Genomic DNA, 17,933 nt, shown 5'->3' on the forward strand with positions numbered 1-17,933 from the left:
TTTTGCTCCAGGTGACCCCACTGTGTCACCAGATCCATCAACTGGGGTCCACCCCTGTCCCAGGCAGGAGAGTGCATCTCCAGCAAAAGAACAGTAGTGATTTCATTGCATATACAGACGATGCTTAGTTCAGACTAAAACCCAAGGCCAGCTTCTTTATTGTGCATAAAGGATAATGTGTCAGGCAATGAGACACTGGCACACTGACAGTAGAGGCTGCCTCCCCAGCATGGACTTCCATGTCTGTCGATGAAGCTGAGACCCCTTAAGTAAAGGGTCAGGTAGGTCACAGCAGCATTCCACATTCATCACCGGTTGCGTCATTTTGGGTTACAGGGCTTAGTTAGTCCTGGTCATCACAACAATCTTCGATGCTTATTCACTGAGGTTACATGGGTGGGCCCTGGGGTTCGTGTCCTAGAGTAGTGCATCCTCTCTTCTGAGTGCTGGGGGGAGCCCTGTGCAGAGGACCCTCTGTCTATAAGCAGGAGGAGACCTGGTACAAGGTGGAGACTCTGCTGGGCCTGACCATCCCCACCCCAGGGGCAGAGAGCCTCATTCCTCCTTACATTGTCCAGGAGAAGCCCCCCAGAACAGCTCTTTCCCAACAGCAAGATGGAATGAGGGGCACCTGCAAGCAGGCCTTCCTCCAACTCCTGGTCAGTGGCCCCACCATCAGTTCATGTTGGCACTTCATCAAACATTTAGAGGCAATCCTGGTTTTAGTCATTCCCTGTTTTTATTTGAAATTCTTGATTTAAAATTATTTTCAAGGGACAGAAAAGATTAATGTAACTGGATTAACGTCAAAAGGTCTCACTTTATAGAAAGTGAGGATCTGAGACCAATACAAAATAAAGACAGGCCAGCAGAACCTTGGATAACTTAGTACTTTAAACTGGGAGTGGGGGATAGGGAAGGAAAAAGAGGACTGTTATCTTTAGCTTTTATTTATTCTAATATTCACATTTGTCCTTCACCATGAAGGCTTCCTCTGCCATAGAACATATTTATTAAGGAGCTAGTTATTTCCAAATGCACTCTAAAAGTAGAAATGCTTTCAGATCAGTTTTTCCTTCTGAGGAATGGTTCTTCTGGGAAAAAACAATATATAAAATAAATACTTAGATTGCAGCCAGAGTAACGGAATAACCACTATTTATAGAGCACACATCTATTTAAACCACTTTTCTCTGGGCCAACAGCAATGTTTAAGCTACAGACCAACAAAAAAGGAAGGATGAAAAAGAGAAAGAACACCACAAGTTAGAGCAATTCAACCCCCTCCATTGATTTTTATCAGGAACGGGGGACTCTACTTCTGCTGAGGCAGTGGGAGTGCTCCCAGGGGCTGAAAGCAAGGAGTGGCAAGGAGGCCGCCTTTGGGACCTCACACACAGCTTCTCTTCCCCCAATTCAAGTACACAAAGTCCTGCTGTTCCACTTCCAGGTTAAACTCGACAATTCTTAGGTAACTCTAAACAAAGCTAAAGTGACAGAGCATTCTCTGCAATAAGTCTCATCCCTGTGAGAGCCAGTAACTAAAAGCCATTATGCTGCAATTGGTTATTTTATTTTCCAATCAGCTAACAGTCCCAACTTATGGCTTTCTTCCCTTTTTACGCAATGACTGCCCTTCTCCAGAGAAAGCGACGAATCTGCCTCCAGCTTCATCCTGTGTGAAGATAAAATACTATTTTCAGAAACTTCTTGGAAGTTTATAGAAAATGCTTTCTTCTGTTACTCATGTATTGTTCCATCCACCCATTTTCCTTACTTCTACATTATTCATAAGAAATGTCTTTGAAATATAAATACAAATCAAAATCAATTAAATTGAAAACAGAACCACACAATCACAACTGTGTCTACCATAGCCTTTATTCTCAGGTTGAATGTATATCCTTTTGAAGAAGTACCACATTTTTGATGTAAAAAATACACCTCCAAAAGAAAAATCACCTATAACTTTAGCACCCCAAAATAACATTTCTAGTCACTTTTCTGCACATGCTTTCATATATTATTTTCATACTTAATCCCCAAGCTTTAAGTCAGTGAATTTCTAATCCAGTGCATTCTAAAACCTACAGAGAATTTCATCACTTGAGAGAGGCAGTCCTCTACCATTGGATGTTATTCCCAGGTGTGCAGTATTTTAAACAGATGTAGTAAGTAGCTTAATGTGTTTGTACACAGCTGTTATTAGACTCCTCAGCAAGTTCTTCTCCAACCAGCAAAAAGGCGGCGGATTTTTTCTGAACCCTCAAAAACAGCAGATATCTTTTATGTGTTTGTATTGTTAGTCATTGCTAGAAAATAAAACTCATTACCCGTGAAGTATACTCACCTCTTCGACCTTTTTGATTAGTGGACGTGAATTTCTGATGAAAGTGATTTTACCAAGTTTAAATTCATAATTGGGAATTCCTCTGTTAAGAAGACAGAAGATGAGAAATGTCAGTTCCAGGAGAAAAGGACTCAAGTTCGCTTTTGACAATCAAAGAGGAAGGCAAGCCAAAGAGATGACGAGTATCCTCCTGGCGATTCTCATTCTGGGGTATGTGGCTGTACTGCACCCTGGCCTTGGGCCAGCCCTCCAGGAGAGAACCAGCAGGCAACTGGGTCAGGGGCCTGGCCTGCAGCAAGGGGCCACCTGGAGGATTGGAAGGCCCTCATCAAATCTGTCCTCTAGCCTCATGGATCACCCTGGAAGGGGTACACTTGCACTAAGCTCATTTCACTCCTTCAGACAGTGGGTAAAAAACCAATTTCTAGCATTTTTCTTCTGTTCTAACACATAGTAGACAGGGGGTATATTTCATCCCTGCCACCATCATGACAGCCACCAGGCAGGGAATCGGCTCTGAGTCCCTGGATCAAACAATACTCAAGCACATCTCACAGAGGCAGCTCCTGCCTCCTGCTTGAGGGAAGTTAAGGTACTGTGACTTGATGAAGTCACAAAACAGAAAAATAGATTACTAGTCCCCCAAGGAGAGCAGGTTAGGGTGAGGAATGCGGGGGGGGGGGTGGGGGGGGGTGGGGGTGGGGGGGTGGGGGGGTGGAAGGGATTCATCTACCCAGTCAGTCTCTTTGATTCAGACTTTCTCTCTAGAGCTGGAGTGCTCCTGCCCACCCCAGAGGTCTGGCACAGACCCTCCCTAGATGGTGATAAAGCATTAGGCTGGAGCAGAGACAGGGCAGACCCACCTTTTAATGTCTCCAGGCTTGATTGGGGAGGGGCTGGGCTCTACACCTTTTTTCTTCCCATCCAGTCTATTCCCGGAGCCGGAGAAGGCCTAGACAGGCAAGCAGGAGAGTGTGGGTACACTGAGCCCCAAGAGTGAGCACATGCATGCTCTTTGCTGAGACCACTGCAGGGGGATGTCACCTAGTACCTCAGCATGGGCAGCTGAGCGCTCTAGGCTGTGAGCAGCCCCTCAACTGCTGTGAGCTGAAGGGAGCCTCCTGGCCCAAGAGCAGCCATCCCCCAGAGGCAGCCAGTAGCCAGTGACAAGCGGAAAGGTCTGACTCTGCCCTTTGCAGGGCCACCCAGTTTGGGGCCCCGAGGTGGACTACGGCCTTTGTTGCAACTGCCCTGCAGCTCAGCTTTCCAATCCTGCCTCCTCCACTGCCTCCCAGTGCGCCCGTGCCCTCACACTGGCCATCCCCACTTTTTCCCCAGGGAGACTGGCTGGTGGCAGCGCTGAGAGGTCATGTTACAATTTACCTTTAAACAGTGCAGGCGAAAAGAGGACATGTTCTTAGAGATAAAGCAAACGCAGTCACAATGGTGAATCTAAGTGAAGGGGGTATGTGTGTCCACTATACTATTTTAACCTTTGGGTAGGTTAGAATGTTCAAAAAAGTTGTGGTTGCCTTACAGATTTGTTAGGATTCCATAAGAAAGCGGATGTCAAGTGCCATGTAACTGACCAAGTGGCAGATACATGTGTGTACAGACACCCAGAGGCCCAATCCCTGCTGAGGTCCCTGGGGCGTTACAGAGTGCCTGGGAGGAGCAAATGGCACAGCAGTAGCACAGGAAGTAAAACACATGTGCTGGTACTTACTCGGAAGCCCAGCTCTCCGGCATAGCCGCTATGGTCAGCTTCTCCTTCCTGCCAAGGACAGAAAAATAGGAGATAAGCTTCCCGGCAGGGACAGCCCAACTTTTCCCTAGGGCCCCTCATTTGTATTGCTGTCTCTGCACCCAAACAGCTGGGACATATCCTGGGAGCAGAGCTGGAAGAAAAACAGGGAATGTGGCTGCAATGGCACCAGTAGAGGCCAGACACGGGCTAGCAGTCACGACAGACAGACCAGGGCACATTCCCAAGCCCGATTACTAAAGAGGACACCAAACCTGCCAGGCTGAGCAGGGAAGGTGGGGAGAGAAACAACTTACAGTTGATTCCTCATGCTGGACTTGTCTTTCGGGTTCTTTGTAGCCCAGTGGAGCATCAAAATCCACCTGCGTTCCCAAGATGAAAGTAAAATTGTGAGACATGGGGGTGCTCAGACTTCCCTAGCTGGTCTGTTTGTAACTGCGACGACAGATTTAGGTGCAGTTGTAAGAAATAACACAGAAAGATGCCCTGTATACTTTTCCCAGTTTTCCCAATGGTGACATTTTTATAAAATTATAGCATAGTATCACCACCAGGATATTGACATCTACACTATTCGGAATTCCTGTTTTACAAGAACTCCTTTTGCAAGTGCTCATAATTTATCACCAGTGTAGTTCCGTGCATTCTTGCCCACAGTCAAGATACTGAACAGGATAACCCCTTCAAGTTATACTTCTATATCTACACCCAAACCTTTGCTGGTGGCCCTCTCCAGCACCCAAAGCCCCTTGCAACCACTACGCTGTCCTCCCTTTCTGAAGTGTTGTCATTTCAAAATGTTATAAAAATGGAGTCAGGGTGAACCATTGGGGATTGGCTTTCTTCCCCTCAGCATCATTCTCTGGAAAGCCAGTAGGCTGTTGTGTGTCAACAGTTCCTTCCTCCTCAGGAGCTGAGTAGCCTTTCTTAGTTGTTTTTGTTGTTGTTTTTCAATTGAGAGCTTCCTTAGCTTTTAAGAAGATCCATTCCTTGGCAGGTCTGAGATGCCAGTGGATTTAGCCATCTCAGAACTAGAGGCAACTCTGCCACCTCCACTGGCCCTGAGAAGGATCACAAGGTCAGCAGCCTCCTCATGATGTTCTGGCAGCATTTTCCTCCTCGCTTACCCAAACAGTCCCTGGGGCGATGTGACAGTGATACCCCTCTGGGGCATTGGCCTGCAGGGCCTACCAAATACTCATTTCCCCCAGGCCTGAATGCACTATAAGCAGCAAAACCACTCACATTCATGTCACACTCGATGATGGACACGGCCTTGTCAGGCTTGGTCTCCATCACCCGTAGTTCATAGATCTGTGGGAAGAACACAGAAATCAGATGGACGGTTTCACGGCTGCCCTGGGAGCTGTGCAGCATTCACATCACTGTGGCTCCCTACCCGGTGCTTGCAGACAGATGCATTGTTCACCTCCACAACACCCTCCTCAGCCACACCTCCTGCTGTGACAATGAGCCTATGGGGGTGGACTCCCTTCGTGCCTGCCCATCACTCAACAGAAGTTATTTCCCAAAAGTGGTTCAAATCAGGCAAGGGAATTATGAATCAAATTGCAAAAGACATTTATAACCTTTATCCCAGAAAGAACCATATTTTTTCAGACTATAAGACGCACCCCCCGCCATTTGGGAGGAAAAGGGGGTGCGTCTTATAGTCCAAATGTAGCTTACCTGGCTCACTATGGGGCGAGGGGGTGATGGCCTATGTTATTAAATATTTTACCACATTTTTCTTCCTATTTTCCTCCTCTAAAACCTAGGTGCGTCTTACAGTCTGAAAAATTCAGTACACTCCTAGGAATTTATTTATTTTTCCTTAATCCTCACCCAAGAATATGTTTTACTTAAATTTTAGAAAGGGGGGGGGAGAGAGAGAAGAGAAATATCAATGGGTTGTCTCCCATACGTGCTCCAAGCAGCCAGTGAACCCGCAACCTTGGTTTATGCCCTTATTCCACAACATTTTGGTGTGTGGCACAACGCTCCACCCAACTGAGCCACCTAGCCAGGGCAGGAATTTATTCTAAGTAAATAATTAGCTTAATACACAGAGAGAAAATTCTAAGGGTGCTCACTCCAACACTGCTAAGAGTAATAATATATGGCCAAAATTTAGTCATATATATATAAGTTATAGTCACCAGCGGAATACAATGCAGCCAAAAGAAAATAAATTAAAAAACCAGTTATGGTGCTATGTGTCTAGGATAATATCATGTTTGTAAAAACATACATTAAAAACATCCAGAGGACAGGAACTAAAAGTACCTAAATCTGTTTTTTTCAACACCACTTTAAGTTATTTCTTTTGACCCAGAGTATGCCTTGTTTTTGTAATGAACAGTCCAGATACTCCCATCATTTAAAAAACGTAAACACTGGGGGGAAGCCACCAAAGTGAAGTGAGAAGGCTCAATGTGCCACGTCTGTTCTTAAAAGCTTCTCCATAATTGCCCAGAGATTCTTGAAAACTTCCTGTGTTTCTCGTGAGCCCACCAATACATTAACAACCTAGGTTTTATCCTGATTTAACTGGGTTCCACCAAAGGGCCCTTTAGAGTATCCAGTCTCCATGCTTCCATGTAGCATGTAATTTATTTTTCCCGTTCAGTCCAAAAATATAATCAATTTAGTTATATTTAGCATTACTACCTCAATATTAAGAACAATAACATTAAGACTACCTGTAATTAACTATGAAAGCTTATAAAATCAGTTCAAGTAGACAAGATCTAAACTGTTCCCCACAAAGCTAAAGGCAACAGGATCACTTCTTAGTTTTAGAGAAAAGTGTGATTCCAACCCCAAAACTTGAAAGTGAAGATTCTCAGTATCAGGTGCTGCAAAGAGAAGGAGCCGCTGGAGAACACACCGGATCCTTGCTCTGACACCAGGGGAGTGACTGTCTTCTCCATCCTGGAGGAAGGGACTGGCTGAACCACAGGCCCCTGATTCATGGCCATGAGGGCCCCAGCCCCAAGGGGATGGGGCTAAGAGTGTGTGAAGGAGCTAAGAACTGGCCTCAGAGAAAAGGCATGCCAGGGCCATTGTCACTCCTGAGCACTAGGCAGTCCAACCTGACAGCAACTCTGTGAGGGTCAATCATGGTCACTGGCACAGTGGACAAGGGATACCCATATCACTGCTCCATGCCTGTTAGGATGGCCTATCAGTAGGACTAACAACTATTACACCCTCCCTCAGACAAGCTGCCACAGAAAATGAGTAAGTGGATGCTCACTGTCTTAAATTTGTGGGAAATCATCTGTCACTATGAATGAAATGAATGAGAAATGGAGGATGAAACAGTATTTCACTTTCCAGCTAAATTGTCTAGATGCAGACACCTAACAAGAATGGAATCATGGATGAACAAAAGTGTTGTTCAGACCTGAAAAACTTGTGTCAAGATGGACAAGCCCAAAGAACCCAAGAGAAAAAAGGAAAAGGACGTGGGATCCCATGAGGAGAGGCGACTTCAGGTGGCACCATCACTCAGTGATCCTGCTTCCAGGTGGCCCACAGCACCAGAGGCGCACTGCATGGAAAGCTCCGGGAGGGCCTACATACGTCCAGGGGAGGAAATCACAAGGACAAGGCCTCAGATTGGATCATTTCTGTGTCGTAACAGCCTTGCAAAGCTCATCTCAGATTTTAGGAGCAATGTAGAACCTTCTAACTGGGGCACAATTGGCAGGCTTGCCACCATGATACAGAGACTGATTAATGAGTATGACAGTGTTCAGCTCATTCACCTATAAATGTAATCAATCAATCATTAAAACACAGTTGCTGAATGATTAGTAAAGGTCTCTAAAAAGCAAACAACAGGCAGCAATTAGTTGACAAAAACCAGGTACCACAGATGGATGCTTCTCTCTCTCCAGGCTCTGCCGGCCACATGGCTGACACACTCACCTTCTCATTGTAGTTGATGGCAATCACATCCCCAGTGGTCAGACAGGCAAAGTTTCTCAATGCGTTTTCTAATCTGCAGACACACTGTCAAGGCATAAACATAAACCGTGGCTCCAGAATCTGCCACTGTGACATGGCACATCCCAGAGAAGATCTTAAGAGTCTGAGGGAGAGGCCAAGCTGTCTAGGTTCACTTCTCTTGGTCACGCAGCCTTCCATGGAGACAGCAACCTTGTAAAAAGGGCCTTGTGTGGACTGTTGCCTTCATTCCTTATTTGAAATGCACACTGCAGGACTGCCCTGTCCTCGACTCCTCCTGATGACCCCTGAGCTGTCAAATCCAATCCACTAAGTCTCTGAGGTTGAAAACAGCCCCCATATCACTGCTCTGTGCACCTTCCACATTCTCTGTTCTATGCTGACTGCATTTATCCAGGCTGTCAGCTAGACCAGGGAGCACTGGGTTGACTCTGATGATGAAAGTAATGCCCTTCCTCTGTAGACTAACAAGTTAACTACAAGAGAAATTGCTTTTGAAGGCAATCTAGTAAGAACGAAACTCATGTAAAAATTCAGAGAAAATCATGAGGGGCTATGATCACGGAGGAAGGCCCTGCTCCTTGATGCTGACAGCTAGACAACCACCTCCAAGCAAAGCTCTGAAGGACAAGGTAATGAGACTTAGCCACAGGACACTGTCCTGCCTGTAGGATGGGAAGCCCCTACCACTGACTGCCGTGAGCAGAGCCCAGCACCCTTGCATGTCTAGGATCTGGCTGCAGGGGGTCAACACGCCACTCCACAGACACATTCAGTGGATGGCTTGACATGACCCACCCATATCTCACACATGGCTGGAAGCAGGCTGCTCCTGAGCTCCTGCCTGGGGAGAGGGGGCGGGGTGCAAGTGGGGGCAGGTGGAGGCAGCTTTTCTTTTACTATCGACTTATCTGTGTTTTTTTTCAACGTGCATTTTTAAAAACAAATAGGTGATAGAGTGGCTACGCTATAACATAATCTCAACAAGCCAAACTGGGGGTTCTAAGTTATTGTAGTCCACACACAGCTCGTCCCTTACCCACAGTGGTCACTCATTAAATTATAAACACACACATATGGCTTATGTTTAGAGGAGAACCTACCAAAAACCCAATCACTAGAACCTAAAACATTTGCTCTCCTGTTGCTGTAAGGAAACTTACTAAATCACTGCTCCCCACTGGTTTCGAATGAAAAGCCTAAGCCTGGGTAAAAGGGGAGGCTGAGTGGCAAGTTCATATCGACACCAGTGACTCACAGGGGTTGGGGGCTGAGAGGCAGACCAGTTGGCCCCCTTCTATCGGGACATACTGGGCTTTGTGCTAGGTGTCCCTGTCCACCTGAAGGAAAGGTTCCGGTTTGCCCATGAGAAAATACACAGAGAGAATACAGAAGAGGCCCACAGAGCATCTAGCGCACTTATCAGGCCCAGGTCCACGAGTTGTGGCAAATGTGTGGCTGAATGTCATTATTCTCCAATCACAGTAAATATGTGCTCCCCAAAGTAGGCACACATTCAAAAAAGCCCTGTTTTTTACTGACTGCCAGTATACCCCTCTTTTGTTCACAACCCTTCTCATCTCAAAAGGATACACTGCTTTAGGGTTGGTGATGTCTAGGAAGTCAGGACTCTGGGGCTGAAACTTGGAGTAAGTGGCCACTTGAAGGTTGACACTTTCCACCTGAACCAGGCCCCCTTCTTCCAACAGCAAATTCTGCATCATCTAGAGGAAAAAGAAGGATACATGAGTCTCCTGGAAATCAAATGGCCAGCAGGACTATCACCGATCCATACACTGGGTAGGCTGAAGCCTGACATACAGGTGGCTTCTTCCTTGGGAACCTATTCTGGACTGACACCCTGAGGAAGCCCAGGAGCCTAACGTGGAGAGGAGCCTGCCAATCAGCCAATAGAATGCTGCTTATTCACGGGTGTTGACTCAGTGGCAGCAGCTGAGAAATCCCAGGCAATCACCTACTCTTGCTGAGAGCTGGAAGGCCAGCTCAGAAAGAGGTGAGCCAGCAGCTTGCTGCTACATAAAAACAAGCACCCAAGGGATGTGATGTTTCTCAACAAAAAGGATTCAGTTAGTTTCCTGGTCCAAAATGGTCTAAGAACCTAGACAAAGGGCTATCAAGTCTATGGGTTGGAGAGATAACCTTTGAGGTCCAGAGTACCCCAGTATCACCCTTCCTCTCTCACCTCTAAAGAGGGGCCACGCAGGGGTCTCTGCAGATCCAGAGTGGCCTAAGAAGTTGTCACTGCCCAATACTTCGGCCACTCACAGTGCTCTACTGGATGAACTGAAGGCCTCCAACCCAGGAGGGGGACCTCCAGACACACAAGAGAACGATGCACCGAGAGGCAAGTGCTGGGGAGGGCAAATAAGCAAGAAAGCAAGTTCGGTCTGGGCTCTGAGATGTAAGAGATCCCAGTGGGATTGAGACTGGGAAACATCACAACAGAGGCCAGGCAGCAGGTGTGATGGAGTGGAGGCCTCCTGTGGGGAGAGGCTGGCCCTGCCCCACACTCCAGGACAAGTGCTCTAGAGAGGGGTTGTTTCTATGGCAACAAAGTGTGTACTTTTAAAAAGGTTCAGTTATAAGCAAAACAGTAAACACACACTCCTGGCAACAGAACTGGGGGAGAAACTACTAAAAATGAGGAGAAAATGTATAAAAGTCTAAAATTCTGTACTTAGACCATTTAAAAAATGCTCCTGCTTCATTATCTTTTAAAGCCTTACCCAGAAGATCGCAGGTAAGTGGCATGGATATGGTGTCTAGTCTACCAGCTGAGTAACTATCAAAGAAAGGGCTATTCGGAATGCCCTCCCTCACTCGTTCTGAGGGAAAGCCACTTGCATATGCTTGGGGGATGTGGGGGTGGCCCCTGCCTGAGGTTCCAGCCCCAAGACAGATTCACAGACTCTCCAGAGACCAGGACGGCCCCACTCACCCAGTGTGGCAGGTAGCAGATACCCTCGTCAGCGACAAATTCCAGCACACCGCAGTGCGTCATGCGGTCCGAGTTCTTGTTGGTCAGTTTGAACAGCATGGGGTAAGTAATGTTGAGTCGGCCTGAAAACAAGAAAGGCTATGTGACAAGGCTTCTGCAAGGGAGAGAAACTCTGTTCCCCCAACACGCTCCCCTAGAAAGCAGTCTCCTGGGCACCCACTGTGGATATACACAGCCTTGTCCCACCAGAGCAGGCACTCGGACCCTCATGGTGCTTAGTCTGTCTGTGCCTGCCCACCACCACACCCCACGTTCCCTGTGAGATTACAGGACCTGGCCCAGAACTCAGAAAAGTTCAGTGACTCAGGTTCTCAGCAGCAGCTTACACTTGTGATTTCCTGAAATTCCAATTTTAAAAGGTGGTGTGTTCACTCATTTGCAAATAATTCAAATGCCAATCACGTGCTAGACAAAACTGTCACTTTCAAAGGTTTTTAGTGAGCAAGCTGAGAAAAAAACAAGTGCAGTGGTGCTGTGGGAAGGGTGGGGCAGGAGGAACAGGGCTCTTCTTGGAGGATGTCCTTCGGTCAAATAAGGGTGGGAAGGCCAGGAAGGGAATTCCAGGAAGAGTAAGCAGCCTGAGCAACGGCACAGAGGGCAGGGGAGCCCAGCGGAGCCCAGCGAGTTCAGGAATGGCTGACAATTAGGTGAGACTGGGGCACAGGGACAGGGTATGAAGCCATCAGAAGGGGAGGCTGGGTGGAACACCACGTAGGATGACTGACAGTAGTCAGCAGTGTGGACTCTCAGCAGGGTCATGACACAGTACATTCCCTCAGAGGATGAGGCCACAGAGGGCCATAGGCAGGCAAACAGGACTGCTGGCATGCTGACTCAGAAGTGCAGGGGACACAAAAAGGAGGAGCTAGCAATGGGGAGCAGGACCCAGGAGAGTCCAGGATTGGGACAGACCAACACAGCGAAAGGCCCTCACTCAGTCGTCCCATTACCCCTTTTATCTACAGAGAACTAAAGCACACAGGTTCAGCAATCCCCAGGATCCACGGCCCAGAAGTGGTGACACTGGGACTCAACCCAGGCTACTGGCCAAGTCCGGGGCTTAAATCCCTAGAAGCCCACTTTGGCCTGTTGATTTAGGCAAACATGGCAACAGAAGCTTCATTCTGCAGTCAGGGTGGTGTGGCAGACTCCATTCGGGACCCTCTACAAATTCTGGTAAAGCAGACCAAGAAACAAGCTTGGGCATGACACCACTGGTAGCAGAGGAGAGCCTCCAGAAGTGGCTCCTCACTGCACAGGCAGTGGTGAGCTTGGGCGTTTCCCCATCACAAAGGGCTCTTGAATGCCGATAGTAGGTGGACAAGGGCCCACAAGCCAGGCTTTCCGGCCCTGGGGCACCTCCCTGCTGCAGAGCCATGGGAAGGAAATGAAGTCAGACAGGGTAAATTGGATCAGGCTTCAGCCAAGGGTTCAGAATTCTTGTAGTTGGAAGAAAACCCTGTGTTCCCCAGTCTGTTGGTTTTCAAAGTACATTTTGTGATTCAGAGAAATGCCTTGGGGCTCCCAAGTAGTCTGTTCTCACTCACTTACTCCAGCCTGAGCAGCAACCCTTTTTATAAATTTTGTAAGATTTGGACAGGTTCTCCCATAACTTAAAAGGTTTGAACAACACTGATCTAAATTCCACTGTCCCAATCCCTGAGTCTTGTGCAAAGGGTCACACTGGTACTGAGCTCCTGGGTCAGCTCAAATGGAAAGACAGGTTCTCTGGGGGCCTTCACCCCTCCTGTTATTACAGGGACCTGTCTGAGGGATGTGAACCCCTCAACTCTACCCACCCACTGGCTGAGCTGAAGCTGGGATTAAAGGTTTCCACTGGGTGTGGCGACTGCTGCTGTTGGCATCGGTGAAGCTCTGACGGCTAAAGGAACAGCTACCACGTTATGCCTTCTGGCAGATGTTACATGGGTTCAGGCTGTTTATAAACACACCCCAGGGCAGCATCTAGGAGGACGTACTCCTGCCACATAGCAACTCTGAGGGACAGGGGCTGTGTGTTCCTGTTTAAAGATGAGGTCACTGAAGTTCAGGTAGGCCAAGTCACTAGTCTAAAGCCAGGCTGTGCAAGGTGCAAAGTCCAAGCCAGAGTGACATCAGAGTTGGCACCCTTTTTCTAGATGTACTGAACACCAAGTATGGGCCCTCCTGCTGGGGCCCTCCACATTTCCTGCTCCAAATGGGAGGAATTCACCCAGAAAAACCACCGACTCTCAAAAGGCAATGGCTGCAACTGTGGTCAGGGTTTTCTGTGTCCAGGTGGAGTAGGGCTAGGGCATGAGGACTCCAAATTGCTCTCAAGGCATGAGGAGGTCAGGGACAGAGGCAGGAGCCAGTAAGAGGGACACCTTCTGGGGCAGAAGACTGTTTTTGACAGGCTGCAGATGTACTAGGGCAGAAGGGGAAGAAATAAGGGCCTGGACTGAGGAAAGATGCTTGGGGAGGAGAAGAGAGCCTGCGATACAGCATCTTCTTGGGAGCGAACCATCGCCCTCTAAGAGAAGACCTACTAAACCTAGCCAACAGCATCTGCTGCCCAGGCCGTGTGGTGAGCACTGGTGCTCGAGAATTCCTTTAGTACTGATGGGATCAGAGACATGGGGTCCAGGGAGATCCCCTCCCAGAGGAGGGATCTGGATCTGAATACTCATGGCCCCCAGGGCCACCTCACAGGGGCATCTATGGCCTCAGCCCTCACAGCCCAGCATGGATATTCCAGGGACAACTCCCAGCCAGACGTGACACCCATCTTTATATTACCTTGATGCTCAAGTCATGTAGAAAATACTTACTGAGTTGATCGAGGGCTGAGGGTGGCATAATTACTGTGGAAAGAACATTTTAAAAATATTAGAAAATAAAAATAAAGAGGATAGAATAAAAGCCAAAATGTAGTTTTCTGTTACATCTTTAAAAAGTATGAAAAAGTACTTATATGGTAGCCAGAATTAATAATAATCTTTCAAAAAGAATTTCACTTGCTGTAATTTATTTTTGGGAACCAAATGGCTACTAGTCATAAATCTAATCTAATCATAATCTGGACCCCCCCATCCCGACCCCAGCAAATCTGGGTCAAGCAATATTTTCACTGTAAGTAGCTACTGTTACACATGCTAAATAAGGACTGTTGAAGATTATAAGCACTGTAGGTTGAGGGCAGGAAAAATTACTATTCAAAGTAAAAACAAGCACATACTCTTCCCGCCTTTCTCCACATCTGACCTGTCATTAGGCCCTGCAAGCATGGACACGGAGAAGCAGCGATACTGCGTGGAGAACCGGTTCTGGAAGACCCGGGGAATTGGGTGGTCAAACATGTTGAAAGAGAACTAGAAGGAGAAAAGAGATGCCAGAGTTAGAACAAACAAAGGTACATCTTGTCTCATCAAAAGCCAAAACAGGTCAGAGTAGTTAAGGCTGCTAAACACTGTAAAGAACAAGATGCAGCGAACTCCTGGAGGACCACAGCGGCCTGCCTGAAGCCCTTTTTGGTAGCACAGTGAACCTCAAATCTGTTTCCACCCTTTGTGCCATGCTCAGTCTGTCCTCTGATCTAGTCTTCACCATTTTTAGATGGTATGATCTTACTAAAATAACTGGGCACAAAGCCTGTTCTTAACCTCTTTCAGCCATGCCCTCCCTCCCCCTATATACATACTGCGATCTAGGTAGGACTTCCACACACCTCTGGGACAGGTTACTGAAGGCCCCACAATCTCTCACACCTGCCATCTCCTCATCCCCCCACACCCCCACCACTGGTCTGATTCCTCTGCCTGGTACACTTCTCCTCTCGTTAATTAAAAAAGCATCTATTTATTGAGTGCCCACTATCTCCCAGACTCTGATCTAAGCACTAGGGGAACTTCACTCCAGGGATGTCTGTTTACTAACAAAACAGGTACAATCTCTGCCCTGGAAGAGCTGACATTCAAGACAAGGGAAACATGCAGAAGAAAACGCTTGCTGTCAGGAGGTGATAAATGCTCTGAGGACAACAGAAGTTAAAGAACAAAGAGTTCCTGGGAATGCTATTTTAAATGTGTGGTCAGGAAGGTACCCTACAGAGTCTGGAATGCCCGGAGAGGGAGCCAAGCAGAAAAACAGGGAATGGCATCCAGACAGTGGGAAGAGTGGCATCCAGTGTTTTCATCTCTTCCCCTTTCCTTTCTCCAGGAAACTTCCCTGCTCTGCCCAGGGTCAGGGCTGGTGCCCCTCCAGTGTGCCCTCAAGTTGTGCTACCCCCTGGCACTCTTTCCCTCCTGGGACATGGTGCCATCAAGAAGGTTAAGATCCCAACTCTTAAAGCTGTGCCTTATGATGAAGCTTAGAAAACATATTACACAGCAACCTGGGGACTTCTCAAAGTACTTCACTTATGACATTTCCAAAAAAAAAAAAAAAAAGAATATAATAGTACAACAGGGTCTATATCCAAAAGAACTGAAAGCAGGGTCTTGAAGAGATATTTGCACACCTATGTTCACAGCAGCGCTGTTCACAATAGTGAAGAGGTACAAACAACAGAAGCGTCCATTGATGGATAAGTGGATAAAGAAAATGTGGTGTATACATACAATGGAATAGTGTTCAGCCCTAAGAAGGAAGGAAATTCTGCATATGTCATGTGGATAAACCTTGGGGACATTATACTACACGAAATAAGCTGAACGCAAAAAGCTGGGCGATTCCCCTTATATGAGTTCCCTAGAGTGGTCAAATTCAGAGAGACAAAAAGTAGAATGTTGGTTTTGAGGGGCTGAGGGATGGGGAAATGGAGGATTGTTTAGTGGGTACATAGCTTCAGTTTTGCAAGATGAGAAAGCTCATGTAAACATTATTCAACTGTACACTTAAAAATTGTTTTTTTACCATAAGTTTTTTAATAAAACCCAAAATGACAAATATGTCTTGACTTGATTCCAAAAATACATTAAGTAGAGGGAAAGCCATCTACTGATGAGTTTACTAGCAGTTCCAAAATTAGCAAGCTGAATCAGTCATCTTCTAAAAATGCAACTACAGCACACTCCTGCTTAAAATCTCAAATGGTTCTTCACTCCCTGTGTTCTAGCAGTTTTCAAGCCTTTGACTCTCTTCTTTTAACCAACAGAACTCTGTTCAACACCATCTTGGCCAGAAGCAGAACAAATGAAAGTGTTTCTGGATGAAAGAAGGAAGAAGAGTAGGGGCCTTCCTGAGTCCCTCTCACTACCCCACCCCATCTAAACCATTTCTTCTCTGCTAAACGAAAGAGGAAGATAGGCAAAGTACTTAATACCCATATCAACCTGCCTTCAACCCACCCAGACACCTGACTTTCTGCCCCTCCCTGCTGTTCCCCACACTAAACCCTCTTTTCCTTTATAATAAGCCCAATGCTTAGCATATTGCCTTCCACGTATCCAGTATTCAATGTCTGTTAAGTGGATAAACTTGAGAATAGAAGTATGATTCCACACCGACACGCTCAGGATAAAATCTAATAATCACTCCTTGTTTTTACAAAAATGAACAGGCGACACGGAGGCAATGCTGTGTACAGGAGTAATTAGACTGAGCTTCGCAGACAGACAGGCTGGGTTTCAAATTTCCAGTCCCCATTTTTGGGACCTAAACTATCTACCTCTTTGAACTTCAGTTTTCTCATGGTTAAAACAATAATTATCACTCTTGCCTCCAAGGGCACCGTAGGCTTTACATGAGGTACGGTGTAACGAGGGACTGTTTTTTTGTTGTTGTTGTTTTGTTTTTAAAGAGCCGTGTAAAATGAAAAGCGCCAGCAAATATTAGCTATTACTGCTACCTTTACTGAATCGCTTAAACAGCTGGAGACATGCTTACTACCCAGGCAGACCCAGGAGGTACTGGGCTAGTCAAGGATCTGGGGCAAGAGCGGAGTGTTCCTGCTCACAGGGACATTCCCCCCACGCAGTCTTCCTGAGCAGCCCCTGATTCTGCTCCTCACCCCAACCACCTTTCAATTAATTTGGTGTTTATGGAAATCTGTTCCGTGTCTACCACTTGCGAAACCCGTGGGCGGAGGCAAACACGGAAGGAGCTCAAGTCCAGCTGAGAAGAAACGCGAACTACGTCTCCAACTAGCGGGGATGACCCACGACCGTTCGTGGTCAAGAGTTCGGCTCTGGCCCGATGCTCCCCGGACCCGCAGACGGGCCTGACTCAGGCCCGGGTGACTCGGCATCTCCCCAGCCGTCACGTCCAACCCGCAGGGTCCCAATCCCAGCCCCAGCTCCCGAGCCCTGTCCCGCCGCGCTCACCATGATGGCGCCTCTGACTCGCGGATGCCGCTAGGTCCAGAAAACGTTAAGACCAGGAGCGGCCAACTTGCACCCCTCACAGCCGCTGCCGCTGCCGCCTCAGTTTGGAAGTCCTGGGAGGCTCACCGGAAGTGCCGGACTTGAGATCCGGGGGGAGGAGCCGAGGACACGGCTCGGTGGCCAAAAAGAAAAAGACAGGCAAAGGAACCTGGGTTTAAAGTTTTCCCGGGATGAACATTGAAGTATCTTTTCGAACTTGTGTCCACTTTAGATGAATTCAAAACATTATTTAAAATTACATTTTGATAGTATCCCCCTCTAGGCGAATTTACTAGGGCCCATTTTCGTTACTGACTACATTACCCAAGATGCACTAGACCTTGTGGTCTTTGCTGCAGCCTTGGAGGACTCGAGCGGAAGTAAGCTACGTGTCCGCCTTCGAAATAGACCAAGAGCCTATTGCAATTAGGAACTGATGCCTTCGTTCGATGTATAAATATATTTAACTTTTTCTGGAGTTCC

At 47.2% G+C, this 17,933-nt stretch overlaps 1 protein-coding gene across 2 annotated transcripts; it reads right to left on the reverse strand.

Moving 5' to 3' along the window:
- Positions 1–1,551: 1,551 nt before the first annotated feature.
- Positions 1,552–17,568, reverse strand: UFD1 (ubiquitin recognition factor in ER associated degradation 1). 2 transcript variants are annotated; one of them, XM_045819933.1, is made up of 12 exons: positions 17,412–17,568; positions 14,327–14,459; positions 13,920–13,952; positions 11,050–11,171; positions 9,684–9,814; positions 8,052–8,124; positions 5,361–5,429; positions 4,412–4,477; positions 4,077–4,124; positions 3,214–3,302; positions 2,351–2,432; positions 1,552–1,675 (listed from the first exon to the last, which is right to left on the reverse strand). In XM_045819933.1, the coding sequence occupies exons 1-12, from the start codon at positions 17,412–17,414 to the stop codon at positions 1,601–1,603; spliced, it is 924 nt and encodes a 307-aa protein (XP_045675889.1). In that variant the 5' UTR covers positions 17,415–17,568; the 3' UTR covers positions 1,552–1,600. The 2 variants fall into 2 exon arrangements, with proteins under 2 accessions (XP_045675889.1, XP_045675890.1); XM_045819934.1 differs by having other exon boundaries at positions 14,353–14,459; positions 17,412–17,540.
- Between the last annotated feature and the right edge of the window lie 365 nt (positions 17,569–17,933).

The sequence above is a fragment of the Phyllostomus hastatus genome, unplaced genomic scaffold, assembly GCF_019186645.2.
Source record: "Phyllostomus hastatus isolate PE091 unplaced genomic scaffold, TTU_PhHast_1.1 phas_scaffold_387, whole genome shotgun sequence".
NCBI lineage: Eukaryota > Metazoa > Chordata > Mammalia > Chiroptera > Phyllostomidae > Phyllostomus > Phyllostomus hastatus.